This window comes from Mastacembelus armatus, chromosome 20, assembly GCF_900324485.2.
Source record: "Mastacembelus armatus chromosome 20, fMasArm1.2, whole genome shotgun sequence".
Taxonomy (NCBI): Eukaryota; Metazoa; Chordata; class Actinopteri; order Synbranchiformes; family Mastacembelidae; genus Mastacembelus; species Mastacembelus armatus.
This window is the reverse complement of record NC_046652.1, coordinates 7384289-7412279: the sequence shown is the minus strand read 5'-3', so window position 1 is coordinate 7412279 and position 27991 is coordinate 7384289. Positions and strand designations below refer to the sequence as shown.

Genomic DNA, 27991 nt, shown 5'->3' with positions numbered 1-27991 from the left:
ATTGAGGCATGAAATATTAGTCTGTGTGTCTTTATATATTAAGAAGATGGAACTTTATGTTCAATATTTTCATGTATTTTGTTGTTTTAAATGCATTGTTTTGGTGCATTGTGTTGAATAAAAGCTACAGACTCTATATTATTCTTGTTCCTATCATGGCCATTGCTTCAACAAACCAACTTTATTCATGTTCTTTCTAAACTGAGGCACAATTGAGTCACAGTTGAGCTTTATTCCAGACAATGAATGAAGACAATGCACATGGTAAAATGATAAATGGTCTGCACTTAGCACTTTTCTACCTTAACGGACAAAGCGCTTTACAATTTTTACCTCTCGCTCACCCATTCACACAGTCACACAAAGATGGCGGCGGAGCTGGCCTTGCCACCGGGAGGAACATGGGGTTCAGTGTCTTGCCCAAGGACACTTCGACATGTGGACCAGAGGAGCCAGGGATCGAACCGCCAACCCTGTGATTGGTGGACAACCCACTCTACCTCCTGACCCACAGCCGCCCCGCACACGGCATCTTTAAAGAAAGAAATAAACTGGTCTGATATTGACCTGCGGCCTCTCTGAGACGTATTTGGCACAGTGTCGGATGAGGCGGATGGCTTCCATGCTGGTGTCTGGGAAGGAGGCATTACAGGCAAACTCTGATAGACACTTAACGGCATCCTGGAAGGAGTCGATGGTGGCTGCAAAGTGCTTTTCAAATACATTCGCTAAGAGATGGACAGAAGGGGTTTAAGAAAGAGTAATAGAGGGGTGGGTCAGGGGAGATAGAGATAGATGAAGGTGAAAGATAAAAAGAGTAGGTCTATGAGATCAAGATGAATGGAAATTACGAAGGTTACAATTAAATTTTTTTTTCTTTCCGTGTGTGTGTGTGTTGGACTTACTGACAATATGGCCAGTGGTCTGGAAAGCCAGCTCTACAATACTCTCATCCTGGTCTGAGGCAGCCAGGTGGAAGACAGAAAAGATGTTTTTCCAGCCTGAACGGATGTTTGCTGCCTGGGAGTTAACCATCTGGGCAATACAGCGTACGACCATGTCTCTGATGGTAGGAGACCTGGCGAAAAGACAGGGAAGAATTCATTGGAAGACGGAGAGGGATGGAAACAAACAGCTCAAACACTGAGAAAGAGGAGTGGATAGAAAGTGAAGAGAAATCGATGAGGAGAAAGGGAAAGTAAGGAAAGTAAAGTAAGAATCATAAGGGCCAAAAAATGAAAAAGAACTAAATTCATCTCCTCATTGACATCCATTAGCTTTAAAAGCTCTTTATAACATTCTCAGTCTAATTTTCAGGCAGAATCATTATTCCAGCACCAGCTAGACTCAGCATGACAGGGTTTTAAAGCAAATGTTGCCATAGGAAAGAGCATTCCTAATTGCTCAGCACTCAGTAGTTATGAATGAGAGAAAAGCTCTGCCTCCACTTAGCATTACGCACACACCAACACAGAGGAGGGCAGCCTGAGTGAATCTAATGGACACACTGCGCTGCAGGGTTTATATGGCTGCCTGCCATCTGCTCAACCTGTTCAATCTGTGGGTGGATTTATACTTAAACTGCTAGTCCTCTTTCACATCAAAGGTGTGCTGCACTAAAACAGCTTGTGTTTCGACATTCTGCACAAAGATGATTACTACACCCACAAAATCTCAAACTCATCTATCAGTGATAGCCCTTTAAATTTCACTCAGGGCGGATTTGGACCAAACAAGGACAAAAAGATTTTTGATCAATACACAGATAATACAGAGAGGGTTATACATGTCAGCTGAAATGTTGGCCTGCTGCTTAGTCACTACCAGAAAACAGAGCGACAGAAGCACAGAACGAATGAAAAGGAAGAACAGATGAGGCAGAAGGCTGCTACAGGGGTTGAAGGGGGGAGGGGGCCGTGACTTGAACCAGTGTGTGAATGCAGCCGTGTGAGAAGCTGCTCAGAAATGGTAACCTCTCACAGCCACAATACAGGCCTTGTGAATGAACCATCAGCATTAAAGATTTACATAAGACTAACATGAACACTCACACATATAAATATACTTGTGAGTATAGATATATATATATATATATTTTTTTTTTTAAATATATATTATTTATTTATTTTTTACCTGTTCTTTTTCATAATGTGCTCAAAGGGCCTCAGAAAGTCTTTCTGGAACCTGAAGTTAGCCAGCTCCCCCTTCTCCAAAAACTTCATGGACAACTGCCTGAGTGAGTCCACTGCAAAAATTGCCACATCCTCATTGGAATTACAGCCAACCTGCACAGAAGTGAAAAATATTTCAGAGACACCACAGTTTTTTAAACATCTGATAGTTTTTCATGACTATTTTCTTAAAATGTCGAGTGAAGCTTATTATGAACAAATGATTCCCTCAGTAAGGTGTGCACCTGAAAAACAAACACCGTACAGTATACAGAAGAAACAGTTCCAGCAGTTCAAAAAAATATATTTTAAAATCCACTTTCCAACATAATAAATTATTTTTGAGGAGTTAATTTTACATGTGCCAAACTTTGTTTGCAGCTACTCAGTGAGAAGCAGTCTCGCTTGAATAGCAAAATGCCAGAAGCTTTTCTGGCAACAATTCTTGTTTATCAGTGACTGAAATCATAAAAGACAAAAACAAAAGGTAGGAGAAGTAGAAAACCTGTCACCACAGTTCAATTAGTGCTTTCTATGCTGGGGAAAATTAAGTGCCTGCTTTTGCTTCATGGTTTCCAACCAACCATGACTCACCTTGTTGAAGTGGTCTCCAATAACCTCCCAGATCCTGGACCACTGCAGCCTAATGCGCCCCATGTTGTAGTAGGAGATCTCTACTATTTTCTGCAGGCTGAACATGCGTGGGTGTGTGGGTGATGCCAGCTCATCCATGGACACAGCACACAACCAGCGCACAAAATCGACTGACAAAAGACAGAAGATGTTGTTGATAATTACAGGAAAAGTACTTGCATTAACAAGGTGACTCATAATGGTTCAAAATGCTTAGGGAGTCCTCGCAGGAGTAGGAATATGTTTTGTAGGTAGATCAGTTAGACTCACCTATTGCATTACCATCCAGTCTGGTAGAACCTGTGAATATCCTAAAGCAGAGAAACATGACAGTAACTGTAATAGATGCATTTTATTTGCACATTTTAAGAGAACATTTCTGTCAAAAACAGAGAAAACAAGAGGATGTAAATGAGGACTGGTGCAAAAAGAAAGATCCCATTAAAGTGCCAACATGTTGTGAGCAGATCTGAATAAACACTGAATGTGTTTTAGTCTATTACCTTTGTGATAAGAAAACAATCTCATTGTATAATATAGATTTTGAAGTTTTGTGTAACATTGTAGGCTCCAGCAGATCCCCATAACCATGGTTAGGAATAAGCGGGTAGATAATGGATGGATGGAAGAAACACTGTGTCTCTATTGTCCCAGTTTGTACGAATAACTGATGTCAACATAATGATTTATTCAAATATAGAGTATATAGAGTAACAAGGTTAAAATGACATGGGAGATCATCCAAAGCAACTCTGACCAAATTCATTATTTAATACATGCGTTCTCTATACTGCTTAGTCCAGCTCAGGGTTGTGGTGGGCTGGAGCCAGTCCCAGTTGAAACTGGTTGAGAGGATTCACCCCTCAAAGATCCCTTGTCTATCACAGGATTGACACACAGAGACAGGAAAAGACTCAAACTCTCATTCACACCTACGGTCAATTTAGAGTCACCAATTAACCTAAGTCCCAACTGTTTGTAGTTGGACTGTGGGAAAAAGCTCGAGGACCCAGAGAAAACACACACAAGCACGGGAAGAACTTCACAAAGAAAGGCCCCGGTTTTAAACAGGATTCAACCCCAGAACCTTCTTGTTGTGAGACAGCAGTGCTAAGCACTGCTCCACCAGGCCACACCTGAGCCTAAATTCTTCTGATATATTTCTACTCATGGTGAATCCACTACCTGTCCACAGCCACCACCACACTTTGAGAGCTGGTTTCTCCAATGGACTCCTGAATACTGGCAATCTGCTTACGGTCCACAGTCCCTCCAACTACAAAGCAAACCACAGAGGATTCAAACATGAAAATAAATATCTTTAATGAGCATATTTAACAACACCAATCTATTAAAAGCACAGCTCCACTGAAAACAATAGGACTTTATATGTATCAGGTATTTATAAATTGCTGTTGACCTAGGCCCAGGTACTCGTCATTGTTCTGCTCCTTGGTACTTGCAACAAAGCCCTCTTTGCCCCGCACAGTCCCTGAGATGTAGCGTGCCTTCACTCCCGTGCCGATCAGTTGAGCCAGCTCAAGCTGGCTGATGCACTTCATGATCTGGGGAGAGACACAGACATATTTAAAGACACTGAAATGTTATAAAATGTGCAAAATGGTGTAGAATCCTAAAGAATCTTGAACAAGAGAGAAAAAATGAGGAAGTCAATGACAAAGCAGGCCAACATACCCAATCACCTCAATGTCCAACAAAAAGACGTGAATGGTTAAGTGCAATATGAGTCCACTCTCTGAAAATAATTTGAAGCCTTACTAGTAACTGTGGTCGGTGTTTCAATCATTTTTATATGTAGTTTGAACGTTGTACTTGTTTTTAAGAAAAAAAAAAACAAGATACTGTATTTACTCACGTTTACATTTATCGTTACATTTACTGGTGATTTTATTAATGGTGTATTTTGAGATCTTTTTAAATTAAATACTCACAAGAGACTGTGTTATATTTCTTTTCATGTAATGCCTAGCAACATCCCTCATGAATGCCTATTGTGGCTCATTGAATCAAAGAAGTGAGACAATAGCAAGAAAGATCAGGTGAGGTAACCTAGTACAGAACACGGTGAGGAGATACTGTACAGCAGGTAAAACTGCATATAATTTCAAATAAAACGAAAATAACAGACCTCATGCCAGGAGTTGCCCAGGTAGTTTCCATCTGTGTGGGCCACAGTGATCAGGGTCTTGATGGTGTCAATATTCTTCTGCTTCATTTCTGCAATGCCAGAGCTGGCTGTCAGCAGGGTGAACCTTGCCAAAGCCTGCACATATGCATCCCTTTCCAACTGTTAGACAGACAAAAAAGACAAAACAGTGAGTCAAATTACTGCCAGGTGAGAGACAATAATCCACCGGTTCTGACAGCAGTACCTGTATGGAGAAGATGCAAGCTATCCTGATGGCGCACCGGATCCCTTCAAGACACAGTGAAGCCACCTCAGTGTCATCACAGTCCTGAAGGCCCACACTGAAAGCAGCCAGGAAGGGTGTCCATGCCAGCTGAGGAACAATAGTGGGATGAGTTGTCCAATTTGTGTGTGCCGCTGTGAATATGCATCACATTGCATCAGCCTGTCTGCTTGTGTTACCTTGAACATGGGCCTGACGTGCTCCAGATGTGTGGCACTGGTGAAAGGAGCCTGGACGTGGCTGACAGCCTCCATCAAGGCTTTAGCTGTCTTAGCCATCTGCTCCATCTCCACATTGTACAGCAGACGCCTTTGCTTCTCACTGGCCACACCTGAGCAAGAATCAGCACCAGTCACACACACTAACACTTTGTGGACCACCTTTGACTTGGATTACAGGCTGAATTTGCTGTGGCATTATTTCAACAACCTATGTGACATCACAACATTTATTTCCATTTAGAGTTGTATTAAGTTTCAGTCGAGATCTTGTGGTGGTAATGACCACTGTTTTTTTTTTTTTAAGGAGGTTAAGGTCTGGACAATTTATATGTGAAAATAATTCCTCATTCTCCCAGAACCCCACTTTCACAGTTTAACCCAGATGAATCTTGGCATTGTTGTCCTGTAATATGTTGTTGCTATCAGTGAAGGAAAAGACATTGATGTGACAATCTGGTCCAGTACATTCAGGTCATCAGCTCATTTCATTTTACTGCCACATAATGTTGCTGAGCCTCAACCTGACCAATGACTCAAGCAGTGACGTACTGACCAACCCGCAGCAAAAGTTTAATCTGATAGTTTTAAGTGTCACCCAAAATCATCCATGACAGAAACATAAATATCAGGTAAATGGCTCTGGATAATAACTGGACTTTTAGTAGCCAACACATCTTTGAGATAGCCCATGGCAGTACGACTCACTCTGTTTGCTGGATTTCATGGTGAGCTCCTTTGTTTCCTTCATGGCAATCTTTTTCCCTGCAATCTCATTGTATATAGCTGAGAGATATTCCTCAGGCAGGTCTTTGCTGTCGTTGATGCCACGGTTCATCTTGATGTATTGCTCTTTTGTCATTTTATTCTTCACCTTTACAGACAACAAATAGGATATGGGTCAACAGCTGCTTATGCAGTCCCTGTGATTTATGTTGCACTCATATTTGAGGAAATGAATGCTGTCAAAACACATTCCCAAAGGCTGCTGCCTCACTGAGGTAGAGTGCTTACCTGCGGACTGTGAAGGTCTGTTGTCAACATAATGATTGAGTAGGCAAGGACGTATGCAGTGTCAGCACTGGCAAAGAGGGTTTGCCTAGAAAAATGAAACGGAGAGAAGATGACTAAAACAGCTTGCCCTGTACGCCCCACACAGAATCAAATCCAGATGTTTCCATAGTTAGAATCTTCCAGGCAGAGACCATTAACTCACCCCTGGTTGCATTCAAGATATCTTGCTGCAAATTTTTCCATGAGCCGGTCAATCTTCTGGGCCTCTCCAGGGAGCCGAAATCCCTCTAGGAACATCCTTAGTGCAGAGACAAAGTCTTTGCCCTGAAAATCCATTTGATCCACGTAGGCGTACATCACCTCTTTATTGAAGCGGTCATTGTCCCCAAGGAACTCTCCCACTTGAGTCTAAGAGAGGAAAACATGTCTTGTTTTAACAAACTGAAATGTTAACTTAACGAAGACAGTCTAAAATGTTGCTATGCCACCTCATGCAGCCTATAGGTAATCCTTCAAGCTTACAATTCTGACAGGAACAAGAACAGGATTGTTCTTCAACTAACATTTCTCTCATCATAAGATGGTAAAGCACATGGAGAGAACTGTGAAAGTACAACACTGTAAAAGAGCTTATTTGTTTTACCACCATCCAGTTTTTCCACTGTTTCAGAAGTAAGAGTGTCACAGTCAGGTCTTTTATTTGTCAACAATATATGCTGGGATAGTTTAAACCTGACTCACACTGTTGTCCTCACTAAAGTCTAAATTCCTTAATCCTTTTTCTAGAAAACATTTTAACTCTGTTTGAGGAAGACAGAGGAAGACACTTATTAATATCTCTGTAGCTGGGTGCTTTCTCTACCAGACTTGGTAGACTGCAAGACTGCTCTTAAGTCTCTTATGAAAAAAAAAAAAAAAAAGGAAAACACTTATGTTTGGTTACCAGAGTAACCTTTGTTGTCTGAAAACTGAGAGAGGTATTCTACCATAGGAAGCACCATCTGGCATGACCAATCATGAAAGCTTCACTACCACCATGTCTCTCAGGGGACAGACCCATCAGTGGAGTCACACAGCCCGGCTCGTCTCTTTTTATAACAATCTGTGGGCATTCTCCAGTGTGTTTCTACCACCTGTCCTACACATGCAGGCAAGCCAATGCTGCGAGACACCACAATCAGTTTTCTGAGAACTGGCGCTCTGGCAACGACACATTCTCTTTCAAACCGTGTTCAGTATCTCACTATGGGAAAAGTGGCTCACTCCATGATCTGAATCACATAACACTTCGAACCAAGAAAGCCAACGCTACAGATTAAGAAAAACAACACTAAGGAGACTGTGTGTGGAGATGCAGCAATGTGCAGGCAGAAAATCCTAATAAATGTGTGTGGGGATGCCAAGCTAGCAGCAGTACAGATATCCCTCAACAAAATATCCTTAAACAGGGCCCATGAAGTGGCTATGCCCCCACTAGAAGGAGCCCACAGACCATTCTGGGGCTGTAAATAACAATTTTCATAATCCAGTATGATTGCCTTCATTACCTTGTGAGAAAGATGCTGGCATGCCCTCTCTCTGTGTGTGGGAGCCTAAGATGCGAAAAGCTTACTTCTACTAAAAGCCTATGTTCTGTCCAATTGGGTGCATGAAGACCATATGTGCATTAAACCGCCTCTGGTGCTCATTGGTAAAAAGTGAGGGGAAATCAAACAGCTCCAGTGTGGTGAAGCTAAAAGTGAACTTGACAACCTTCGACACAAAAAAACAAACCTATATGGCAGATATTGATTAAATTATGGAAAAGGTCTTAACATTGTCCAGTAAATCCTGTAGGATGCTTAACACTTCTACAAATGAACACTGGAACAAAAAGATACCTCTTGTTTCACACATTTTTTCAAACACAAACCACCTGCCATTGTACAATGACCACATAAGGTGTGAATCGGCCCTCGCATCTTTCTTTCTTAATCACCCTCAGACGTACAGTAGGCCTGACTCATTCACGTTTAACCTTTCATGTGTCAGGCCCAGACAGCCAGGTGCTTGGGGTGTGGATCAAATATCTGCCAAAAGTATATCACATTAAATCCCTGTACAACGACAGTGGTTGGGGTAGCTGAAGTCACCATACTGGTTCTGTCAGCCAAGGTACAAAAGCCCAATTGGGAGCTATCAGAAATGATGACGGCTGCACATTGCTCACTCTTATTAGCACTGGAGCTATGAGACGGGTTGTGGGGGACCATAAAGCAGCTGATTTGGACATAAGTTAGCCAGTACATTGCTGTGTCTTTATTTCTTAAAGAACAGACTAAAGAACACTGCATTTAGAAATGATGCAAAGAGATCTACAGATGCCTGCTCAAACACATAGCACACCAGGCACAGCACAATGTAACTGAGTCTCCACTTGCTGTAAAGAAGATTTCCTCTGCAGAGCAGAGCTGTTTAATGACAGCAGAAGCCTGCTCCACATTATGGGTTTGTGGACTAGCCTGTGTAATGTCACAGAGCAAGTGCTATATAAATCTTGACAGTTTATATATACCACTGCTGTCTATTGTCCATCTTGATTAGAACAAAAAGGGATTAGACAAGGAAAAGGGGATTAGACATTTTCTCAGATATGGCAAAAAAAGATTGAGGGCAAGGAAAACCGTCATTAACTTAAGCCAGGAGGGCCATGTGCCATTTACAACCCTACGCTAAAACATAGCCCCGCACCCTGCCAATGAAGGATCCATTGCCACAGATTTTCTCATTAGTACTGTTCCCAATGGAACGCTGGTGGTGAACACATCTGTGGCTCTCCCGTTATGAGCTAGCACACTTTCAGGGGAGATCCTCAAAATGTGACTAAAGTAACATCACACATCCAAGGTGTAGAAAGCACACCCGGTGCTGGAAATCCCTTGGCGTCATCAACCCCTGAAGTACAGTATGACAGAAATTACAGAGGCCATAAGTACTGTCAGGTACAGAGAGGCTCTTAATGAGACTGAGTTCCCCTGGCAAAATAGATTAAGGTGGCAGAAAAATTTCTTCACTCAATCTTGTGACAGTAAAAGTTCAAAATCAGAGAATGTATTTTGTTAGCCAAATAGTCCTATTCCAAGAGGGAATCAGAACGGTCTTGGCGTGGCCCCATCCTAGATGGTCATTTGGCATAATGGCACTTGTTTGTCTTAATCCACTTCCCCTCTGCTGGCAGTGCATCAGAGAAAATTGTCCAAATATGTCAACACCTTGACACCAATGGCTCACGCAGGGTTCAGTGCTGTTTCAAAACACTTGCTGAAATTCATAAGCTACACCTTGAAAAGCAAACCTCAGAAGAGAACCATTGTGTGTGAGTATTACGCACTTCTGGAGATGAGAATTAAGGGAACATATATCCAAAATAGCAGTAAGAAATCACACTTTTTTGGAATCAAGAAATACTGTGAGTAGAAGCCCAGTTTAATTTCCTCTTCTGGCACAATTCAAATTGCACAGACAGAATTTCAGCCTATAAAGTCCTTGCAGCTTCCCCTATGGCCTCTGAAAATATTACACCATTAAAACTCTGTGAGTTTTTGATCCCTGGCAACAGTCGTAAGCACACCGTGATGAACTGTGCATGTATGCCATTTTTGCATTTACAGCCAAAGGACCTGGGGGCTTAAAGTTTGAAAGCAGCACAGCTAGGCAACTGTGCTGTCTGGTGGCAAAAGTCTTTTCTTTTTCTGCAATCAGACACTGCACCGTTGACGTTAGGTCTGGATGCAGCAATGAACTCTTTATTAAAAAACCATAACAAGTGCTTGGGGTGAGCTTTACAAACAGAGGTTGGGGGTGGTGCCCGGAGAACACAGATTCATAGGGGCTTCTCTGCAACCATAAATGCACGGACTGGCATAGAAGCAAAAATCCTTTCTTCTTTTCCTTTTGAGAGGAAAGGGGAACTGCCTTTCTATCCTGGTAAAGCTCAGGGCAGGAAGCTCTCTTCACAACTGCTGGGTTCCTGTCTGGGTGGAGGAGTGGTTTGATACAGTATATAGTAGGTGTGGCAGTGGCATCTGCAACCTGCTGGTGAGTGAAATCTGGAGCCTTTAAAGCTTAGGCTGTGCTTACTGCCATAGCTGCAAATGCCAGGTGGTGCGGTACTGGCTTGTTTCTTCTTCAGGTCATTAGATTTGCTGGTAACAGTCTCATCAAATAAATTAATTTTGTTCTAATTAGCCAGTGACAGGTTGAGACGGTTGCTGATCCAGCAGCCTGGAAAGATTCTACAACAGCAAACTCTCTCCTGCCACCGTGGACACGCACTCATGGACTGCACCTCTTTGGCTGTGGTAGACAAAGTCTATGACGATGCAAATTTCTCCCAAATAGTCGGGCTCAGAGAAGCCTTATTAAAAAGGTGAACCATGTCTTGAAATAGTTTGATTTGGCAAGCTGTGAACAATGTGACCACATTCAAGTTTCTTAATGACCTGGGGGACTAATTTGTATAGCTTCTGTTACACAGGTACGGTAAAGTGCTCCATCTTGCCTGAGGGTCAGTCACCCAGGAGATGATGGCAGAACAGGTATTGGAATGGAGATGGTAAGCCACCAATTGCTCCACCATGGCGTTGGCAAGCCTTCACAACCTGCTACTAGCCAATCTCTAGGCCAAAGCAGCCATTAGTGGGAGTACTGTACCTAAATGGTTTATCCCAGTAGTGACTCATATCTCAAGAAACCATAACAGATAGGAAAGAAGGCAGGAACATGTCGTCATATAAAACCTTCTCTCATATCATACTGCAATGTAGGCCATTGATAACCAATCTGGATGTCACCCAACTTGGACATTTTGTGCAGACCAACCACAGGGGTGGTGAGGGATAGATGAGATTTCTCACTGATGGAGCTGCCAGGCTGCAACACCTTGGCATGTGCACACTGACCCTGTTGGTGAGTTGGTAGCTGCTCCGAGGCGAGAAATCAAGAGCCTTTAAAGCTTATGCTGTACCCTCTTGCTGCCATAGCTGCAAAAACCTTTGTGGGTGGTGGTGGCTGGCAAGGTGCTGGTTTGTGGGAGAGGCAGAGGTTAAATCCCTTACTGTGCTTCTCTTTCAGGTCACTAGCCTGCTGGATCAAAATAACAGTCTTATCAAATAAACCCTTAGACAGTGACAGGTCGAAAGGCCTGCTAATCCTGTAGATGGAAAGATCCAGTGGTCCAGTAGCCATTACAGTACACTTTGATGTGTTTGTTTGAATACTAAGTAAGAACCAGATCAGACAAGAGTCTGTCGCAACATGAAGACCAACACCAACTTTTAATGAGAAAAAGATTTAAGATAAACCTAAAGTTACAACCGCAGCACCAGAAAACCATGTTTGGGAGATACCTCGAGGATGGTGAATGGTTCAGTGTAAATCCAGTAGACAGGATTGCCAAGGAGCTTGAATGATCTTCACAAGGAGGAAAGTCAGAATGCCGTACACACGCTGACAGATCGCTATATAGGGAGACAGGCTGGTCTATACAACAAAGGTAATTGGTCTGTCGCCTGACAGATGTGATGGTAATGAAGCTTCCAGCATTAGTCACACCAGAGGGCATTTCCCAGAGTGATAAACTGAGCAAGGTTTGAAAGAAGTATAAACCAATTTCTTCCGTTTTAAGTAAAACTTTGGAGAGAGTGGTGTAAATACAACTCAATAGTTCTTATAGGAATGTGTTGGAAATGTTTCAGTCTGGTTTCTATGCTCATCAGAGTACAGAGATAGCCTAAATAAAGTTAAAGTAGTAGATAATATCAGAATAAATCTAGATGTCAATAAACACTACTGCTGCTTTTCATGCAGTTAATCACCAAATTAATTTGAATAAACTGAGGGAGCACATATGCGCTGTCTGGAACTGTTTCAGATTGCTTTGCTTTTATTTTTCTGGAAGAGAGGTTTTTGTAGCAACTGATGATAATTTCTCCAAAACCTTTAATATAACCTGTGGAGTTCCTCAAGGATATGTTTTAGGACCATAATATGTCTTTATACCCATAAGTCTTATGTTGCTGTTTCTCTAGCTGACACAATGTATCTAAGTCACAAAACATTTAGTGCTCAAGGAGGAGTCACCTTTGACTCAAAACTAAACAACATCCTTCCTGTGAGGTTTGTGACCAAATCTGCTTTTTAATCACCTCGAAAACATCACAAAGTATGTCCATTTCTCTTGATGAGTGACACAGAGTGAGTGTTCTTTTTTCTGGTATCTAAAAGTTATAAATCAGTTACAGTGGGCCCTTGCTTCAGATATTATGAACCCTCTTTGATATTGATAACACTTGTGCACACCGTCTAGGCTGTCAAATCAAGGCACAGTGTGCTCTTTAACATTTATCTGGGATATACATCTGAACATCTGAAGCTGAAAAAAAATGGCACAATCTGTCCCACAGTGTTTCTGTGTGTTTCTGATCCAATTCAGCTAATCATTACACCTTGTCTAAGATCAGCTGTGTGGTTTGTGTACTTCCACATTAACATGATGGCAACAGCCTGGGACTAAAAAAGTGTTGCTGTGGGAACTACACAGCAACTGTGATTTCCCAGTTCTTATAACACATCACTGACAATAAAAAAAAAAAAAAAAATCAAACAAAAGCAGGGCAATTTGTTACCGAATCAAGTCTCTCCTCTTGGTGCAAGAACTGAGCAAGGTCCTCTGGGGTTGTTCCCAGCATACCTTGTTCTTGTAGGTACTGAATGCCTCGCTTTGGTTTCTTGTTGAATCTGGAGAGAATTCAGAAACATGAATATAATGTAGCCATATTATAGTTTTATCAGAATAGAAAGATTAACTTTGTGCATGCACTGAAACTTACAGGTCAATGCCCTGCTCGATGATCTCCTTTTGCTGTTTGAGGACCTCAAACTGCTCAGGGTTGTCAGTACCTGACATCTGGGTGCTGTAGCTGCCAATTCCTGATGAGGCTGTGGAGTCCAGAGAGTTAATACTCCCATAGCGATTTATAGTCTCAGGAGCCTTGGTCTCTGTGCTCTCCTGCTCTGATGGCTTTTCTTGGCCTGAGAGCAAAAACACAAAAGATGAGATCAGAAAGGAAAGATGATAGATGAGTGTAATCAAACCAATAATTTTTACTGTTACTATAAGAAGCAACCCCCTAAACCATCATAAAGGTGAGGATTTTTAAGGCTGAATTTGTGCCAGTGATGGAGCAGGCACAAACTCAGCCTGAAGGCTTAAAAGTTGAGCTATCCTAAAGTTAGTTCTGTGGGAGAGAGACTTCAGTAATTGAAAGGGGAAACTACAACACAGAACAAATCGGCCCCCAGGCTCTCTTAATGACTGTTGTTCTCAGCCAGGGTATGCACACGCTTAATCACTGTTACTCATGCACACACAGCCACAGCCTAACAAACCTCAGGAAATACACAGAAACACACCAAGCAGGTACAAAGCAGAGCAGGAGAGGATATATCTGCTGCTGCTGGACCAGGTTCTCACACTAACCCTTTGCTAAGGCCAGGTATCTGATTACCCATTGGAAATTCTTTAAAACATTTAAGACAGTGCCACAGTAATACGATCAGGCAGTGTGCTTCCCATTCTTAAGCTTACAGAGTAGAGACAAGAAGGTGGAGGAATACAGGAAAGGAAGGGGGAAATTAACCTTCAGTTCATTTCAGAAATGTATTTAAATACATTGGTATAAAACACATTGTATTTTTACCTGTTTAATTCACAAGAACAGTTTCTACCATGAGTAATTTCGAGCATGGTTTTGGTTACAATCTAGGAGGGTGTAAGTGGGTATCTGCAAAACCTACAAACAAAATATTATATAATGCAAATCTAGTACAAAAACTTTCTAATGCCACAGGTACAAAAGGGGTTTTAACATGAAGGATTCCTTTCACAGCAACATGTATGGAACAACCTTTACAGTTTTTAATATTACCTGCTCTTGCTTTGAATTCATCCAAAAAAAAAAAAAAAAAAAGGTAGAAAATGACATGAAGAACAAGATGAATATTTGCCATAATCTTGTAATGGATTACATTAACTCTGTTTTATAACCAAAATTCATAATGCACAACCCCAGTATGAAAAAGAAGGCAGTGCAAGTCTGAAATCCCAGTCAGAAGATTAAATATAACATTTAAAATTCACATTCTGGCCTATTAGCTTTTGCTAGATTAATGACTTATTATGGAGTTTGGACAGATAACATCCCTGCAAGTGAACAAAACCTGCCTCTGCTGGTTAACCTCGATATCTTAGCCCAGGGCTACCCTGTGGTTAGTTCCACAGGCTTGTGGGATATTTTTTTCAGCCTTTCCTAAAATTGTACTCCTTTTGCAAACAACAAATATCATCTAGTGTGCAGAGGGACCAGTTTCACACAAAAGATATTCTCTGTATGTTATAGATGGATGTTTCTTCATGGCTTAGCCTAAGGTACTGATGTGCTTTAGAAAGATCTGTAGTCTGCACTGGGCTCTAAGCATGGTCCTAGTCGCTCCTCTGGGTTGAGCTGAGGTGATGAATGCTCCCTTTCCCTTCTGAGAGCAGGGGCTTCTCAGATGAATGCCAAATGTCAATCCAACAACTGACTGCAGCTAGGCTGCCAGATGCAAGCTTTATCACTAAGCCCAGTTAACCTCAGTGCTAAGCTGCGACTAAAATTGTGCTTATTACTGGAAAGACTAGCTATAACCTCGGCTGTAATATGCCAATTCTCTAGAGTATTAAGGAAAAACAACAGTCTGGACATCAGTGGGCAAAGCCATAACACTTGTATAACACTTGTATAAACCACATTCATGTTGATCAGCATCTTACCAAGGCTGGTCTGGGAGTTGGGGTTGACATACTGGTCTTTACTCCACTCTACCATACATTTCAGGATGGACACAAGACATTCAAGACCTTTTTTCCTCAGGGTGAGCTCCTAGAAAGATATACCAAATTGTCCAAAGCTTTAGAGATGGTAAAGTTTTGGCAGTAAATGAAATACCATAGCAATGCACCAATACAACTAAAATATTAGAAAAGAAAAATCACCTGTAGTGACGTTGTTCCTAACTCATGGCCCCCACGACCCTGTGCAATTTTTGACAGGTCGTTGACCAGACGCTCAAATATGTTAGCAGCATTCAAATCACAATCGTAATTCACGTAGATGTCCACCACACTCTGGGCATCTGAGAGAGAAAGATGGGACACAGAATAAATGAAACAGATGTACATTGTAGAGCGCATGTGTTTAAATAATTATAGCTTTAAGTTATATAAGATTAACCAAAACCCTTAAAAATAGCTTAATGTGTATCACAAGCTCCTGTGCTTCCATTACTGCATCAAGTACCAATACTTTAGTACCCATAAAGAATATCTCTGCTAAAACACACAGACACACACCTGCACATATTCTCGTGAGGGTTTGTATGACCATCCACTTGTGGTCGTAGGAGCTAGTGGACGTCTCAAGAATGTACAGGAAAATCTCCTTGAAGAACACCTGAAGACAGAGACAGTGTGACAGTGTGACAGCCACACAAAATGACACATAAACACACCATCAGCACCATGCCCAACAAAACAATATATTCATCCTGAATCCCACATGATTTTTCTTCTTCACAGCAAATCTAGGAGGAGTAAGTCAGAATCATCACAGACAGATGTTTAAAGGAAAATAAAACGATGAAATTGTGCTGCAATTAATATGTTGCAATTAATATTTTTGCACCCACTTTCCCTCAAATTTCCCTCTTCAATCATTGCTGTGGTTCTCAGAAAAGCTGGTAGTTGCCAGAGATGGTGTGAAACTGAAAGATTAAGAACTGGGGGGGGTGGATACATAAATGTAGCTACTGTACTTGCTAGTTTATCGGGTTTCCCTGATAAAGATGAATATAACATCATTGTATGGAGAGTTGCTGCTGAAAAATAAGTGTAGCAGGTGAATACAAAGCATGTGTATGCTTTAACATGCCAGTCCTCCAATTTGTCACATTGAAACTGTCCAAATGAAGCCTAAAAAACATGAAAAACTTACATTTTATATTTATATCACATTATTGTCTATTAAGACTGTCAGCAGCAAATTGTTACTTCTGCATCAGAACATTCTGTCCCTACCTTTGCAACTTAAGTATGTGAGGCTGACAACTAAACTTGAAATTTTCTTGATAAGCACGAGATATGGAAGTCAATATGTTACCTCGATTTGCATCTTGAGGTGCGTCTTGAAGTGGGACAGCAGAGTGAGGAAAATAGAGAGTGATAGCTCAAACACCTCAGGCACAGAGGAGACACCATTCTTGGACAGGGCCACACATAGATACTGTTTGATGGCATTGATGAACATCTCATTTGTCTTGAAGATAGGCCCAGCATTTTGCAGGATGGACAGCAATAGCTGGAGGGACAAGACCTTCGATCGAAGCTCATGGGACCTGAGGCAGGGAGAGAGAAGAGAAGCAGGTTCCAGCAGTGCATTAGTCTTACAATAATAAACAAGTGCATTGCAAAATTCTTAGAATAATTTGTATAAAGTCAGTAATAATCTTATGCTACCATGCAAAACTGTATAAAACATGAACATGTATCCACAAAAATAAAAACAAGTAAAAGAGACAGTGGTAATGATTTGACAGAGAAGGAGGATGATGCCAATTTGTGGGTTTGTACATACAGTAAAGGTCTATGTCTGTATCGTTTGCTCTTATATTCTATACTGTACAGTAATTTATAAGAACGTGGCTGACTGCTGCAGAAAAAAGACTCCAGGGATTTTTGTCTCCGATCATCTTCTCAAGACTCTCTGAGCACATTGTCTAATCTGATGAGCATTAATATTTCAGATATACATTATTCAGAGAGAAAAAGTAGCACTAAAACCAAGTACGTATAGGTGAAACTATTTGTTCTTTAAGTGAAGTTATAAACAGAGAAAAACAGCATTGTAATGCACACTGAAACCACAGCATACTGTATCTCTACATCAGAGTAAAAGTCTTTAACAGCCTTCAAAGAAATCCCAGGGCAAATAAATCAAAGCTGCTCTGTGTGTTGAGCCTCAGCCTGTCTGAACAGTTTTTCTGCTGCAGCAGGACAGAAAAGTGGAGCTCAAAAAACATGCTTTCAGTTGCTTTATATGCTGAGATTGTCTGCTTCTCTGCAATATCTTCCATCTCTGGCAAGCAGAGAGAGTAGGATTTATAGTAGAGAAAAAATAGTGTCTTCTTCTGCCCAAATCTAAGTCCATTTGTCCCCAAATGACTAGAAATGTGACACGTCATGATTCAAGTTGAGGCAAGATGGTCATCATGAGACATCTGTCAAAACCCACATGGTATTCACATTCTTATGGTTCATTGTCTACAGAGCGAGAAATCTAAAAAAAAAACAGACTGTGAAACATTCACATGAAACAAATCATTACCAACATGTATCAATAGTTATTTAATCAATATCTAATATGTAAAGATACATGTTCTGTATAAAACTACTTTGCCCATAATTGCACAAACATGGAAGAGTGACAGAGTCTGTTGTTGGTACTTTGTTCAAGAAAACTAGTCACCTGTGGGACAATATAGAGGCTGAGTGTTATTTAAGTGTTATTGTAAGTCAAGACTGAAAATGGAAATGCAACATTTTGCTCCATCATTTTGAATGATTTCTGAACTACAACACACCTGAAAGGGACTACAAATAGAAAATGAATGTAGTCATTGTCAACAGGATGTACTATTATTAATAAATACATAGAAAACATTTTCCTTTGGATTTAAGAGCATCCACTCTGAATAAAAAGAGGACAGACCTGTACATTTTCTACTATAAACCAGCACTGATCTCATAAATGGAGCATAATAAGCCACAACAAAATACAACATAGTTTCTGATGCATTTGAGGAATAATACAGATGTTCAGCCAGTGTACTGTGTTGTATACATGCTACTGCGAGTGAAACATCAGGAAGACCCGCCTCATTAGGAGTTTAAAAGGTTTCTGTCTGGCACTGACATGGCATATTAGTGCTGATGTAATTGACATGGGCTTCATCCAACACACAAACACGCACACACAAAAGCTATCCAAGCATGGCCTGAGCTTACATTTAGCCTGCTGACAAAAAGCTGATAAACTCAGGCATATTAAAAAGTAACTAATATCAAAGTCATGCATCCCAGTGTGACTTATAGACAGACATTCCTTTTTTAACAAACAACTACATTTTTAGAGTAGAATAAAACTCCAACTACAGGAATTTTATAGCAACTTCTACAACAATGCACATCCTTTGATAGCACTTCTTAATAGGAGGGGATTTTAATGTTGTGTGATCACAGGATGCTGGTAGGCCAGGAGCTGCCAGCACTTAGCCTCTGCTGCATTACAGAGCTGTCAGATCAATGTGGGGTGGTAAATATCTGGAGAATGAGGGCTCTATCTAGCCGGGAATTTGCTTTGCTTAATTCTCAAGAATTTATTGCATATTTTTCTGAAATTCATCTTGAAACAGATTTTCAAGTGCAGTGTTGGTTCCCAACCTATGCTTTAATCATAACGTTGTCTTATGCTCATTTCTACTGAAATCATTTAAACCCAGAACAAACCTAGGAGGCGTTTCAATGTAATGCTTCTCCAAAATAAAGGTTTTAAGGAACTGTTCTTGGCAGGATTAAAAACATCTTTACTTACCTCAGTTAATTATGTTATTATGCATGAGCTTCTATTATGGGAAGTGCCATTTCCATCCATACATAACATCCATCCATCTATTATATTATGGTTGTTCCTACTCTCCTACATCAGTGGGAAGCTAAAGCTAATCCCAGCTGACCCTGGGCAAGAGGCAGGGTACAGCCTGGTTAGATCACCAGTCACATAAAGACAGACAAACACACACATTCACATTCACACCTAGAGACAATTTTAGAGCTACCAATTAGGCTAACTCCAAACTGCATGCGTTTGGACTGCGAGAGGAAACCAGAGAAAAGCTCGGGTACTCCGAATGCAAATTCCAGACACCAAAAGGCCCTGGGTCAGAGGGATTCAAACCCAGAACATTTTTGATGTGAAGCCACATTGAGACACCACTGCTTCATCATACCACCCCATTTGCATCCAATCGAACAAAACAAACAAACATACGCACAATTCTGTTATGAAAAAAAAAAAACAAAAAAACAATCACTGCACAAAACAACAAATACAATAAACAGTTTTCTCAGGCACTATATGAACGAGAAATTGTTCATGACAACAAATCTGTTGTGCCTTTACAATTACTAAAGCTACTCTAGATGCACCATAAACAGGCATACATGAGCTTCCACCCAGAATGCTTTGACCTTTTAGCCACAACATTTCGAGTGCGCATTTCTCTTCTTTCATTAATACAAACACAGCAATTATTCTATTATTACAGAAAAAAGATAAACTTCCCAAATATTCTTCAAATGATAGGTCTTGCAGTTTACCTAGAGTCTAAGCTATATGTCATTGTGTTCACACATAAACTAAAACCTTACATAGTGACCAAACAGGGTTCAACTCAAGCCCCTCAAAAGAGAGCATGAAGTATTGCATGAAGTAGAACATGGTACAAATTCAAAAGTATTTGGAAGATATCCAAATACCAAAATCAAATTCTCAAATTTGTGAATATGTCTCCGCCACAGGGGGAGGAGGTGGAGTTGGACCACCTGCCGCATGTATCTATAGCTCTCCAGGTGTATTTTATGCCTGACCATGTAACTATCATATCTGGAGAATAACAGAACAAAAGGCCTACACGCCAGAGACACCAACTGCAATCAAGCTATGGTCATATTCATCATGTTTTTAATTGGTTAACAGTTAATGCAAACCATGCAGTTTCCAGATGGATAGAGAACCACTGCCTTCACCTATTTTCTCCAAAATGTCAACAATATCTTCTGTTTTCCACTGCTCCACACATACTGGACTGAACACAGAAGCAACCCACCAAACTGGGTTGTGAATTAGATTTTAAGCTCTACCTCATAGTCCCATTTTCTGGCATCACATCTGTGATCTTGGACACCATGAGGACTCCATTTGTCACTTTCTCTCTCCATCTCACTCTTACACTGCACAGAAATGACATTTTCCTGTTGAGAGCTTCGTGTTAAAAGCAAGAAGACAAAGTTCTCTCCAAAGGCTGGAGTTAGAAACTTAAATCTTTGGCTTTGAATCGGTATGTCTTTGTTTCCTCCCTCTTCGTCAACATGGCCTCTGGAACCTGACCGAGCTTTAGAGGAATTGTAAAGAAGAATGGCAGAAAGTTCCCCAGTCCAGGTGTGCAAAACTTATTGAATCGTACAAAAAAGATTTGAGGCTGTAATTGCTGCCTAAGGTGCTACAACTAAAAACTGGTCTGAAAACTTATGTAAATGTGATATTTGTGCCACTGAGTGTAGATTAATGAGAAAAACAATGATTTTAAACAATTGTCGTATCAGGCTGCAGCATAAAGTTGAAAAAAGTGAAGGGGGTCTGAATATGAATGCACTGTAGAGCACTATTAATTCTTACTTAGGATCTGGCGGCCCATCTGAAAGTGGCTTCATCGACAGCTTGCACAGTGAACGAAACACAAGAAAGGCATCTTTCTGGAGGATGTGGGAGAATTTAGCACCTGGTGGCTGGCCCTGTGCAGCTCCTGATTCCTACAGAGAAAAAAAAAAAAAAAGCAGCAACATCTTATGTGACCACATTTCACATCCTCCAGCCTACATAACATACGGTGTGATAATAAGTGTCCACATCTATTAAGAGTTGTTTAACCTGTCACTGAAGAGTGCTATCAAATGTAGCTGCAGAATTCATACTATATATAACATGTGGAAAGAAGTGATTAAATGAGGTATTCTAGGAAATACAGCCACCTTAATTAATGACACTGGTTTTAGCACTTCTCAACATGCAAAGTACAATCTTTCACAGTATCTTTCACTTTCCTCTGACTATCAGCCAGTACAACATTTCCAGTAGGGTCACAATGTTAATTCATATAAAAGAAAAAAACATATTTTTGGAGACAATGAAGTCAAACTTACAATTAGGAGACATAAGGAGCAAAAACACATATAATGTAACGATTTATGCAAAATTTTTACTGAAGTTTCTCCTTCCAGCAAATCTTAGTTTTAACAAAAATGCAATGTGTTATAAATCAGTGGTGAGCTTTGACTCTGTAACTCTGTTCTCTCCTTCACCTGAGTGTCATTGGACGAGACAGAGAGTCTGTCATCAGGCAGCGAAGGAGCAAAGCTGGCAGAAATAGGCGTGCCGGGGATGCCGTTGGCATGGATATGCTCGCTGTCACTCCCCAGGGTGCCCTCGTCCTCCAGGGAGCTTGGGGTACCCTCTGTTGCTGCTTCAGCTGGCTCTGATTCAACTGGCTCACTCTCACCACCAGACTCCTTGGTGTCGGAGCAGAGGTTTGCAGGGTCCAGGCAGTTCCCTGTGGACATGATAGAGCAGGAAGAAGTTGGATTGACAAGGGTCATACAACAAACTCTAGTCTCAATATATAGAGACATAAACACCTGAAAACTCTCTCTGCCAGGACTGAATGTTTTCTGCCTGGCAAAATAACAAGCTGTCAGCTCTTAGTCTGGAGTTGGACATCATGTTCCGGTCATGTACCAAAAGAAAAGCACAGCAGCACATCAGAAAACAGCATGTTTATCAGTATCTAAGGGAAATTTTAGTTTAGAAAAGAACACCAGAGTGCATTTCTGGTTAATGTCCCAGCAGCCCATTAAAGTCTATTTTTGAAATTGCTGGTTCAAGGTACAAGTGCATTTGAAAAAGGACTCCAGGCCACTGCGTTTTTCTAGGTACACGTTAACACAGCCTTTTATGCAGCCATAGAAAAATACAGGCTATTTTATACTTTTGCAGACAAAGAGAGAGTGCTGTGCCTTCTTTTTGTCAGCATCGGAGGGAACTTCAGGGAGCTTGACCTGACCTGAAATTGTACTTCGGCTTTCCAGATATTTGTGTTGTTTATGCAGACTTTTGTGTCTTCTTTCAGACACACTGCACAACACAAAAAGCTGCTTGTAATTTACCAGGAACAAAAGCCTGAATGCACAGTTCACTTGTCATCCAAGGCCATGTCTCCACTAGGTTAAGTGGTCTGTCCAGGACACCAAAAGGGTTCACTGTTAAGGGGTTAAGCTGTGGCAGCAATATTCATTAACATACTAAAACACTTTAATAAAAGACTCAATAGTTACTTTAAGGTGAGTTATGTAAGTAATGCTTTAAAAAAAAAAAATATAATCAACTTTTTAAAAAAATTACATACAGAGCACGTCTCACCTCCTGAAACAGTATTGACCACCTCCTGCAGAATACTCTGAACTATTTCCTGGGCTTTCTCCTCATAATTTCGGGTCTCTTCATCTGCTTCATTTGCTTGACCTGCTTCTGGATGCTGCTGGGCTGCTGCATCTGAACAATACATGGTACAGGACACAGCAGTGTGACAGTGACTATAGTTCATCCTGCTCTTCATTTTTCACACCAGAGCCACATGTAGTAGTGCATGACATATTTCATATTAGACACTAGTTATTTCTCAAAACGTGAAAGTGAAGCTTTTATTGTATGTACCCTGGGCACTTATCGTAATGCTTGATGTTTCGGAATCTAGCCCAGACTGTACATAACAATCAACAGATATGCAGTGTTTAAAATACAAGTTTATCAGTGGCCAAACATCCTATAATGAATGTGATGTTGAAGCTGTAGTTAATATCACATCAATGTGTTTTTTTGGTGCAAAATGATGGAACTGTTAAAAATTGTTTTAAAATGGAACTGGTAGAAATTAAAGCATTATTGATAACAAGTAAGGCAATAATGTTATCTGGTATTCAAAAATTCAATAAAATAAATTCCTACAAGCAGTCTTACTCTGTGCAGCTGCGGTAGCTTGATCTGCTTCTGTTTGTTCGTTTTCAGTCACACAGAAGTCAGAAATATTTTCTGGATCTGGGCTCTCATAAACAGATCCCTGCTCTGCTTGCTCCTTCTGCTCCCTCTGCTCCTCCTGCTCCCCAGACACAGTCCTGCTGCTACCCTCCAGGGCTGGTGTTGAAGGGGTAGAAGGGGTGGACGGAACAGTCATGCTGGGAGTTGGAGGTGTCACGGGCCCGTTGGCCTCTTGGGTCGGACCCTTGGCAGGTGGGTGGATGTGAGTCTGGAGCTGGGGGGAATCTGGCTCAGTGTGCTGGGTGACTGGTGAGTGCTGCCGGTGCCTCTCTCTCTCCAGCTGCTTTGCTTCCTGCAGCTGTGGGAAGGGTGGGGGATACAGACATACAAAACAAAACAAAACAAAACAAACAAAAAACAGACATACACAGACAGTACACAAAGAACAGCATAATCAATCATAGAGAACAGGCACATGCAACACAAGCACAAAGAAAATAACAGGTTAAGACTATTTTAACAAATCCCAACCACAATAACATGTTTAAATGACCTGCCTAAATTCCCCAAAGGTGCATTGAGCCCAAAGTAGAGCCACAACACTTCCTGAGAGCAAAACAACTACTATATGTATTTCATTATTTTAAGGTTTGATGTAACAACAAGAGTGTGCCAGCACATATTAGATGTGTTTTTCTACGGTAATGTATATGGTTTAACCACTGACAGAAGAAGTAGGTCATGCTACAAAAACAGCAATGTGACAAACTTGTGGAATCAATTCTTTCTGGCTTGTGTGATCTGGGTTTAGTTCAGCCTGGTGGTGCCAGATGTTTCTGTTGGAAAATGGCCCATTACGCCATACAGCCAAGTGCTGGCTGAGGTGTCATGGTTCACATGTGTTGCCATTGCTTCTTAAAGGGAGCACTGGAAATTGTTAGGCTTCGGTTTCGCAGGTCAATGAGCTAAAAATGGGTCAACACATTTAAACACAGTTGTGGTCTAAAGAATACAGTATGTGACGTTCATGAATATTCTGTTACTCAGATAATAGATGTCTTCATGGCAAGTTTGGTTTTGACTGCTGGTCTGGTTTTAGAAGTAAAAAGCACTGATATACACAACTACAAACCTCGCTATTACACAGCAAACACCAGAACAAGCTCCACAAACAAGAGCAAACAATTACAAGCAATGTAAATTCATTCAGCCAAGCCAAATCAACAGCAGCCCATTGTGCATTTTCAATCCATAAATGTCAGAAAAAATGTTAAAGACTTGAGTGAAAAGCACAGTAACTAAAGAGAGACATGGGCTACAGATGGAAATAGAAACATTGTGGCACATTTTACAAAACAACGGTGATAGATGGGAAACCTTCTGTCTGAGGGTGAATTGCTTTTAAATTAATAACTGCATAAATCTGCAGGGAAAGCGCAGGGAAATTGATGACCAGGGTGATTTTTTTTTTTTCCCAGTGTGGTCTCTCATCTCCATTTATACTCACGGGGTAATTATTCAGTCTGTTTTATGATATTTCTTCAGAGAAAGCTTGTTTTCCTCAAAAGGAAAACCAAGTACTGCCATTCACACACACTCCTTAAGCGTACATAATAAAATATGTTTTTAAAAACCACTTTTTCCATCCGAAACTATTCCACTCTTAAAATGTAAAAATCTAATTTCATAGACACAGCATTCTCAATGAAACAATTAGTATTGAAAATGAGCAACACAAACCAGGTCAGACAAACACACTTTGACTGGAGGGGACAGAAAAGGCAGCACAAACAAACTAAGCTCATTATTTAAATGCCATCTCAGTCAGATAGTGAAGACTGTGTGAGAGTGAGTGAGACAAACAGTGTGTGTGTATGTGTGTGATTATACCATGCTGAGCTGTAGTCATGAGAACACACACACGCACACACACGCACACACACACGCACACACACACACACATACAGAAAGTGGATCTCCCTGTGCAGCAGCACAACACTATGCAGGCGCTGACAACACAACAATAGTTCTCTGCCTCAAAGTCTGCCTCTTCTCTGTATCGGTATCCCTGACTGCTTCTTTATATTTCTCTGTTTGACTCAATACCAGTCATTTCTTATTTTAAAATCACTATACGAGACCTTTGCAAAAACAAATGGCTGTCAGGATTGAGACAAGTGAAGCTGACCAGTTCTAAAACATTTACCAAGCCCAAGTGTGAATGTAAACCAAAATGTAAGTTGGTGCAGAAAAGTGAGATGATTTGTACGCAAGTCAACAAAAGCCACAGCAAGCATATGGTGGAAGAAGTACACAGCATACCTTCTCCTGTGCAGTGTAGAAGCAAAGGAAAGTAATGGATGAGTGCACAAATGGTGGAGGTAAAAGCTTAATGTGCAAACACAGATACACAGAAAAGAGTTTAAGAGTTCTGATCAGGCAAGTCACTGCAGTTCTGCACGCTTTACCTGGCGGTCACGCTTTCTGGAGGCCAGAGACCAAGATAGCTTGTGATTTGTAAGCTATGTGTCCAAAACGAAGGGGTGGAGGCAGGTGAGGAAGGGAAAAGTGTCATTCAAAAAGAAAAAGATGATGTTAGAGCAAGACTTTTTTTTCCCCTCTAGCCACAAAGCAAACAATAGATTGATTAAATTAGGATTACACGTTTTGAGTAAATCATGAAGCACAAAGCTTTCCCACAGTTTGATGTGTTTCATTATAGTATCCAATCCACGTCTATGCCAAAAGAAGTTTTTCATTTTTGTAATTTGTCACAACATTTTTAAAATGCAACCTCATAGATTGTGAGTCTAAAAATAGCTTCTGTTCAAATGTACAAACAGCTAAAGTTTGTCAGAAAGTGGTTCAAGAGAGAATCTGCCGGCTGCCTAATGTCTCTATGTAAATGTCATTCTGTGTTAGAGTGAAATGTTTCCAGGAAGGGTGACGTACTGCTTGATTCTCCATGCGTGCAAAAATGACATTGAGCATCTGTGTGAGTGTGGCCTTGGCTGTGGTCTGGTTGATAAGGTTCTTGCTGGCCAGGTAGATGTTGTAACATGTGCGGACCGCCTGCAGGACAGTGCCCTCGTGAATTTCTATGTGCTGGGAGGTCACAGCTGTCAACAGAGCCTGGAAGCAAAACAAAGACATGTCATCAGTGATGTGTTCAACAATAACATATATTGTAGAGAAAAAATACACATTTATACCATAAAGAGGCTATTTTCAACTTTTCATCCCAACTGTTAGCTGAGTCATGGGGAAACCTATGATCCCACTTGTCAAATGTCAGTATGTTTAAAGCCTCCTTCATGCTGTAGTCCAAAAATACTCTGGAAATTTACATCTGTCATGTTTGGCAAGTCCTGCTCATAGTTTTTCTGCTCAGGGCCTAGTACTATTTCCAGAGCTCTTCTTAAAGATTTTTTTTCCCCACAACTACAAAAGAAGACCACCAAAGACACTATCAGTCATTCAGACTAACTGCTTTCAGCATGTAGAACTAAAAAAAAATTTAAACTCCAAACAAGATAAAAAAACACAAGCATTACAGTATATATAATTTAAAATTTTATAGTAAATAATAGAATTAAGAGCCATTTCACCTTTTATAAGGATCTTGAAAGGTATCACGTTACATTTATATCAAACATTAGCCAAAATGTTAATCATCAGAGGATTCCTAAAAGTACAACCTTTAATTGAAAATGCAAGCATTTCAATTTTAACTTTAACTTGTAGCTTACCTCTCGAAGTGTATGTTACTTTTATAGTTCCAGTGTACCCTGACTTCAATATTTAGCTTCTGTTTTTTCCAGTTCAGAGCAATAAATAGCTTTGCTTGCAATATATAGTTATCTCTAAATTTGTTGTGAAATATAAACCTATTTGGGTCTAAAGGAATATTTATGAATAGATTTTCTGAAATCATACCTATAACATCCTTCCGATACTCTTATAGCACAGTCTGAAAATTGTCCCTCCACATTTCAACAGATATATTATCATTTAGATGAAGTTCAACCTCCAAGCTTACAGTTTTGACTTTAGATGGAATGAGATGTAACACAATTATAAATTACAAAACAATGACTGCAGTTTTTTAAAAATAATTTATCAAAAATTTAGATTATGTCCCTATTTTGTGCAAAATGCCTGCCAAAGCCATACCTTGAAAGGTTATAGTGCTTCCCTAAAAATCATAAATATATCATTTTCTATGTAATTCATCATCCTTTTATGATCCTTTCTTTGACCAAACTTGGAAATCTACATTAACATACTTACTGGACTAAAAAGTGTTACTGGTATTCACATACATAATATGTCTTTCTATTATACCTTATGTCTGATATAATATACTCGTGTGTTTTGCTCCAAAGTACTTGAGTTCAGTCGAGTATAAATGTAAATGCAATTGCAGCTATGTGCCACATGATTCCAAATCTTTCCATGAAGGATCTTCAGATGAAAATCAAATTATTATCATCCTCAGCAGTACTGGCCAGTAATACAAATTG

General features: G+C 40.5%; 1 protein-coding gene across 2 annotated transcripts in view; it reads right to left on the bottom strand.

Annotated features, from left to right (window-relative positions):
• Window positions 1-27991, bottom strand: part of arfgef1 (ADP-ribosylation factor guanine nucleotide-exchange factor 1 (brefeldin A-inhibited)) — a 55350-nt gene that overhangs the window by 8081 nt on the left and 19278 nt on the right. The window contains exons 5-29 of one of the 2 annotated variants that reach the window (XM_026291762.1): window positions 26421-26600; window positions 25937-25990; window positions 23451-23826; window positions 22854-22985; window positions 21740-21987; window positions 21057-21190; window positions 16704-16938; window positions 15899-15998; window positions 15542-15681; window positions 15320-15428; window positions 13338-13539; window positions 13134-13245; window positions 6671-6876; window positions 6469-6553; window positions 6163-6328; window positions 5416-5567; window positions 5198-5326; window positions 4954-5112; window positions 4225-4369; window positions 3990-4080; window positions 3075-3115; window positions 2766-2935; window positions 2134-2285; window positions 906-1078; window positions 568-728 (exon numbers count right to left, since the gene is read on the bottom strand). In XM_026291762.1, the coding sequence (XP_026147547.1) occupies window positions 568-728; window positions 906-1078; window positions 2134-2285; window positions 2766-2935; window positions 3075-3115; window positions 3990-4080; window positions 4225-4369; window positions 4954-5112; window positions 5198-5326; window positions 5416-5567; window positions 6163-6328; window positions 6469-6553; window positions 6671-6876; window positions 13134-13245; window positions 13338-13539; window positions 15320-15428; window positions 15542-15681; window positions 15899-15998; window positions 16704-16938; window positions 21057-21190; window positions 21740-21987; window positions 22854-22985; window positions 23451-23826; window positions 25937-25990; window positions 26421-26600 (3852 nt within the window). The remainder of the gene's footprint in view (window positions 1-567; window positions 729-905; window positions 1079-2133; window positions 2286-2765; window positions 2936-3074; window positions 3116-3989; window positions 4081-4224; window positions 4370-4953; window positions 5113-5197; window positions 5327-5415; window positions 5568-6162; window positions 6329-6468; window positions 6554-6670; window positions 6877-13133; window positions 13246-13337; window positions 13540-15319; window positions 15429-15541; window positions 15682-15898; window positions 15999-16703; window positions 16939-21056; window positions 21191-21739; window positions 21988-22853; window positions 22986-23450; window positions 23827-25936; window positions 25991-26420; window positions 26601-27991) is intronic. The other variant, XM_026291764.1, reaches the window with a different exon arrangement.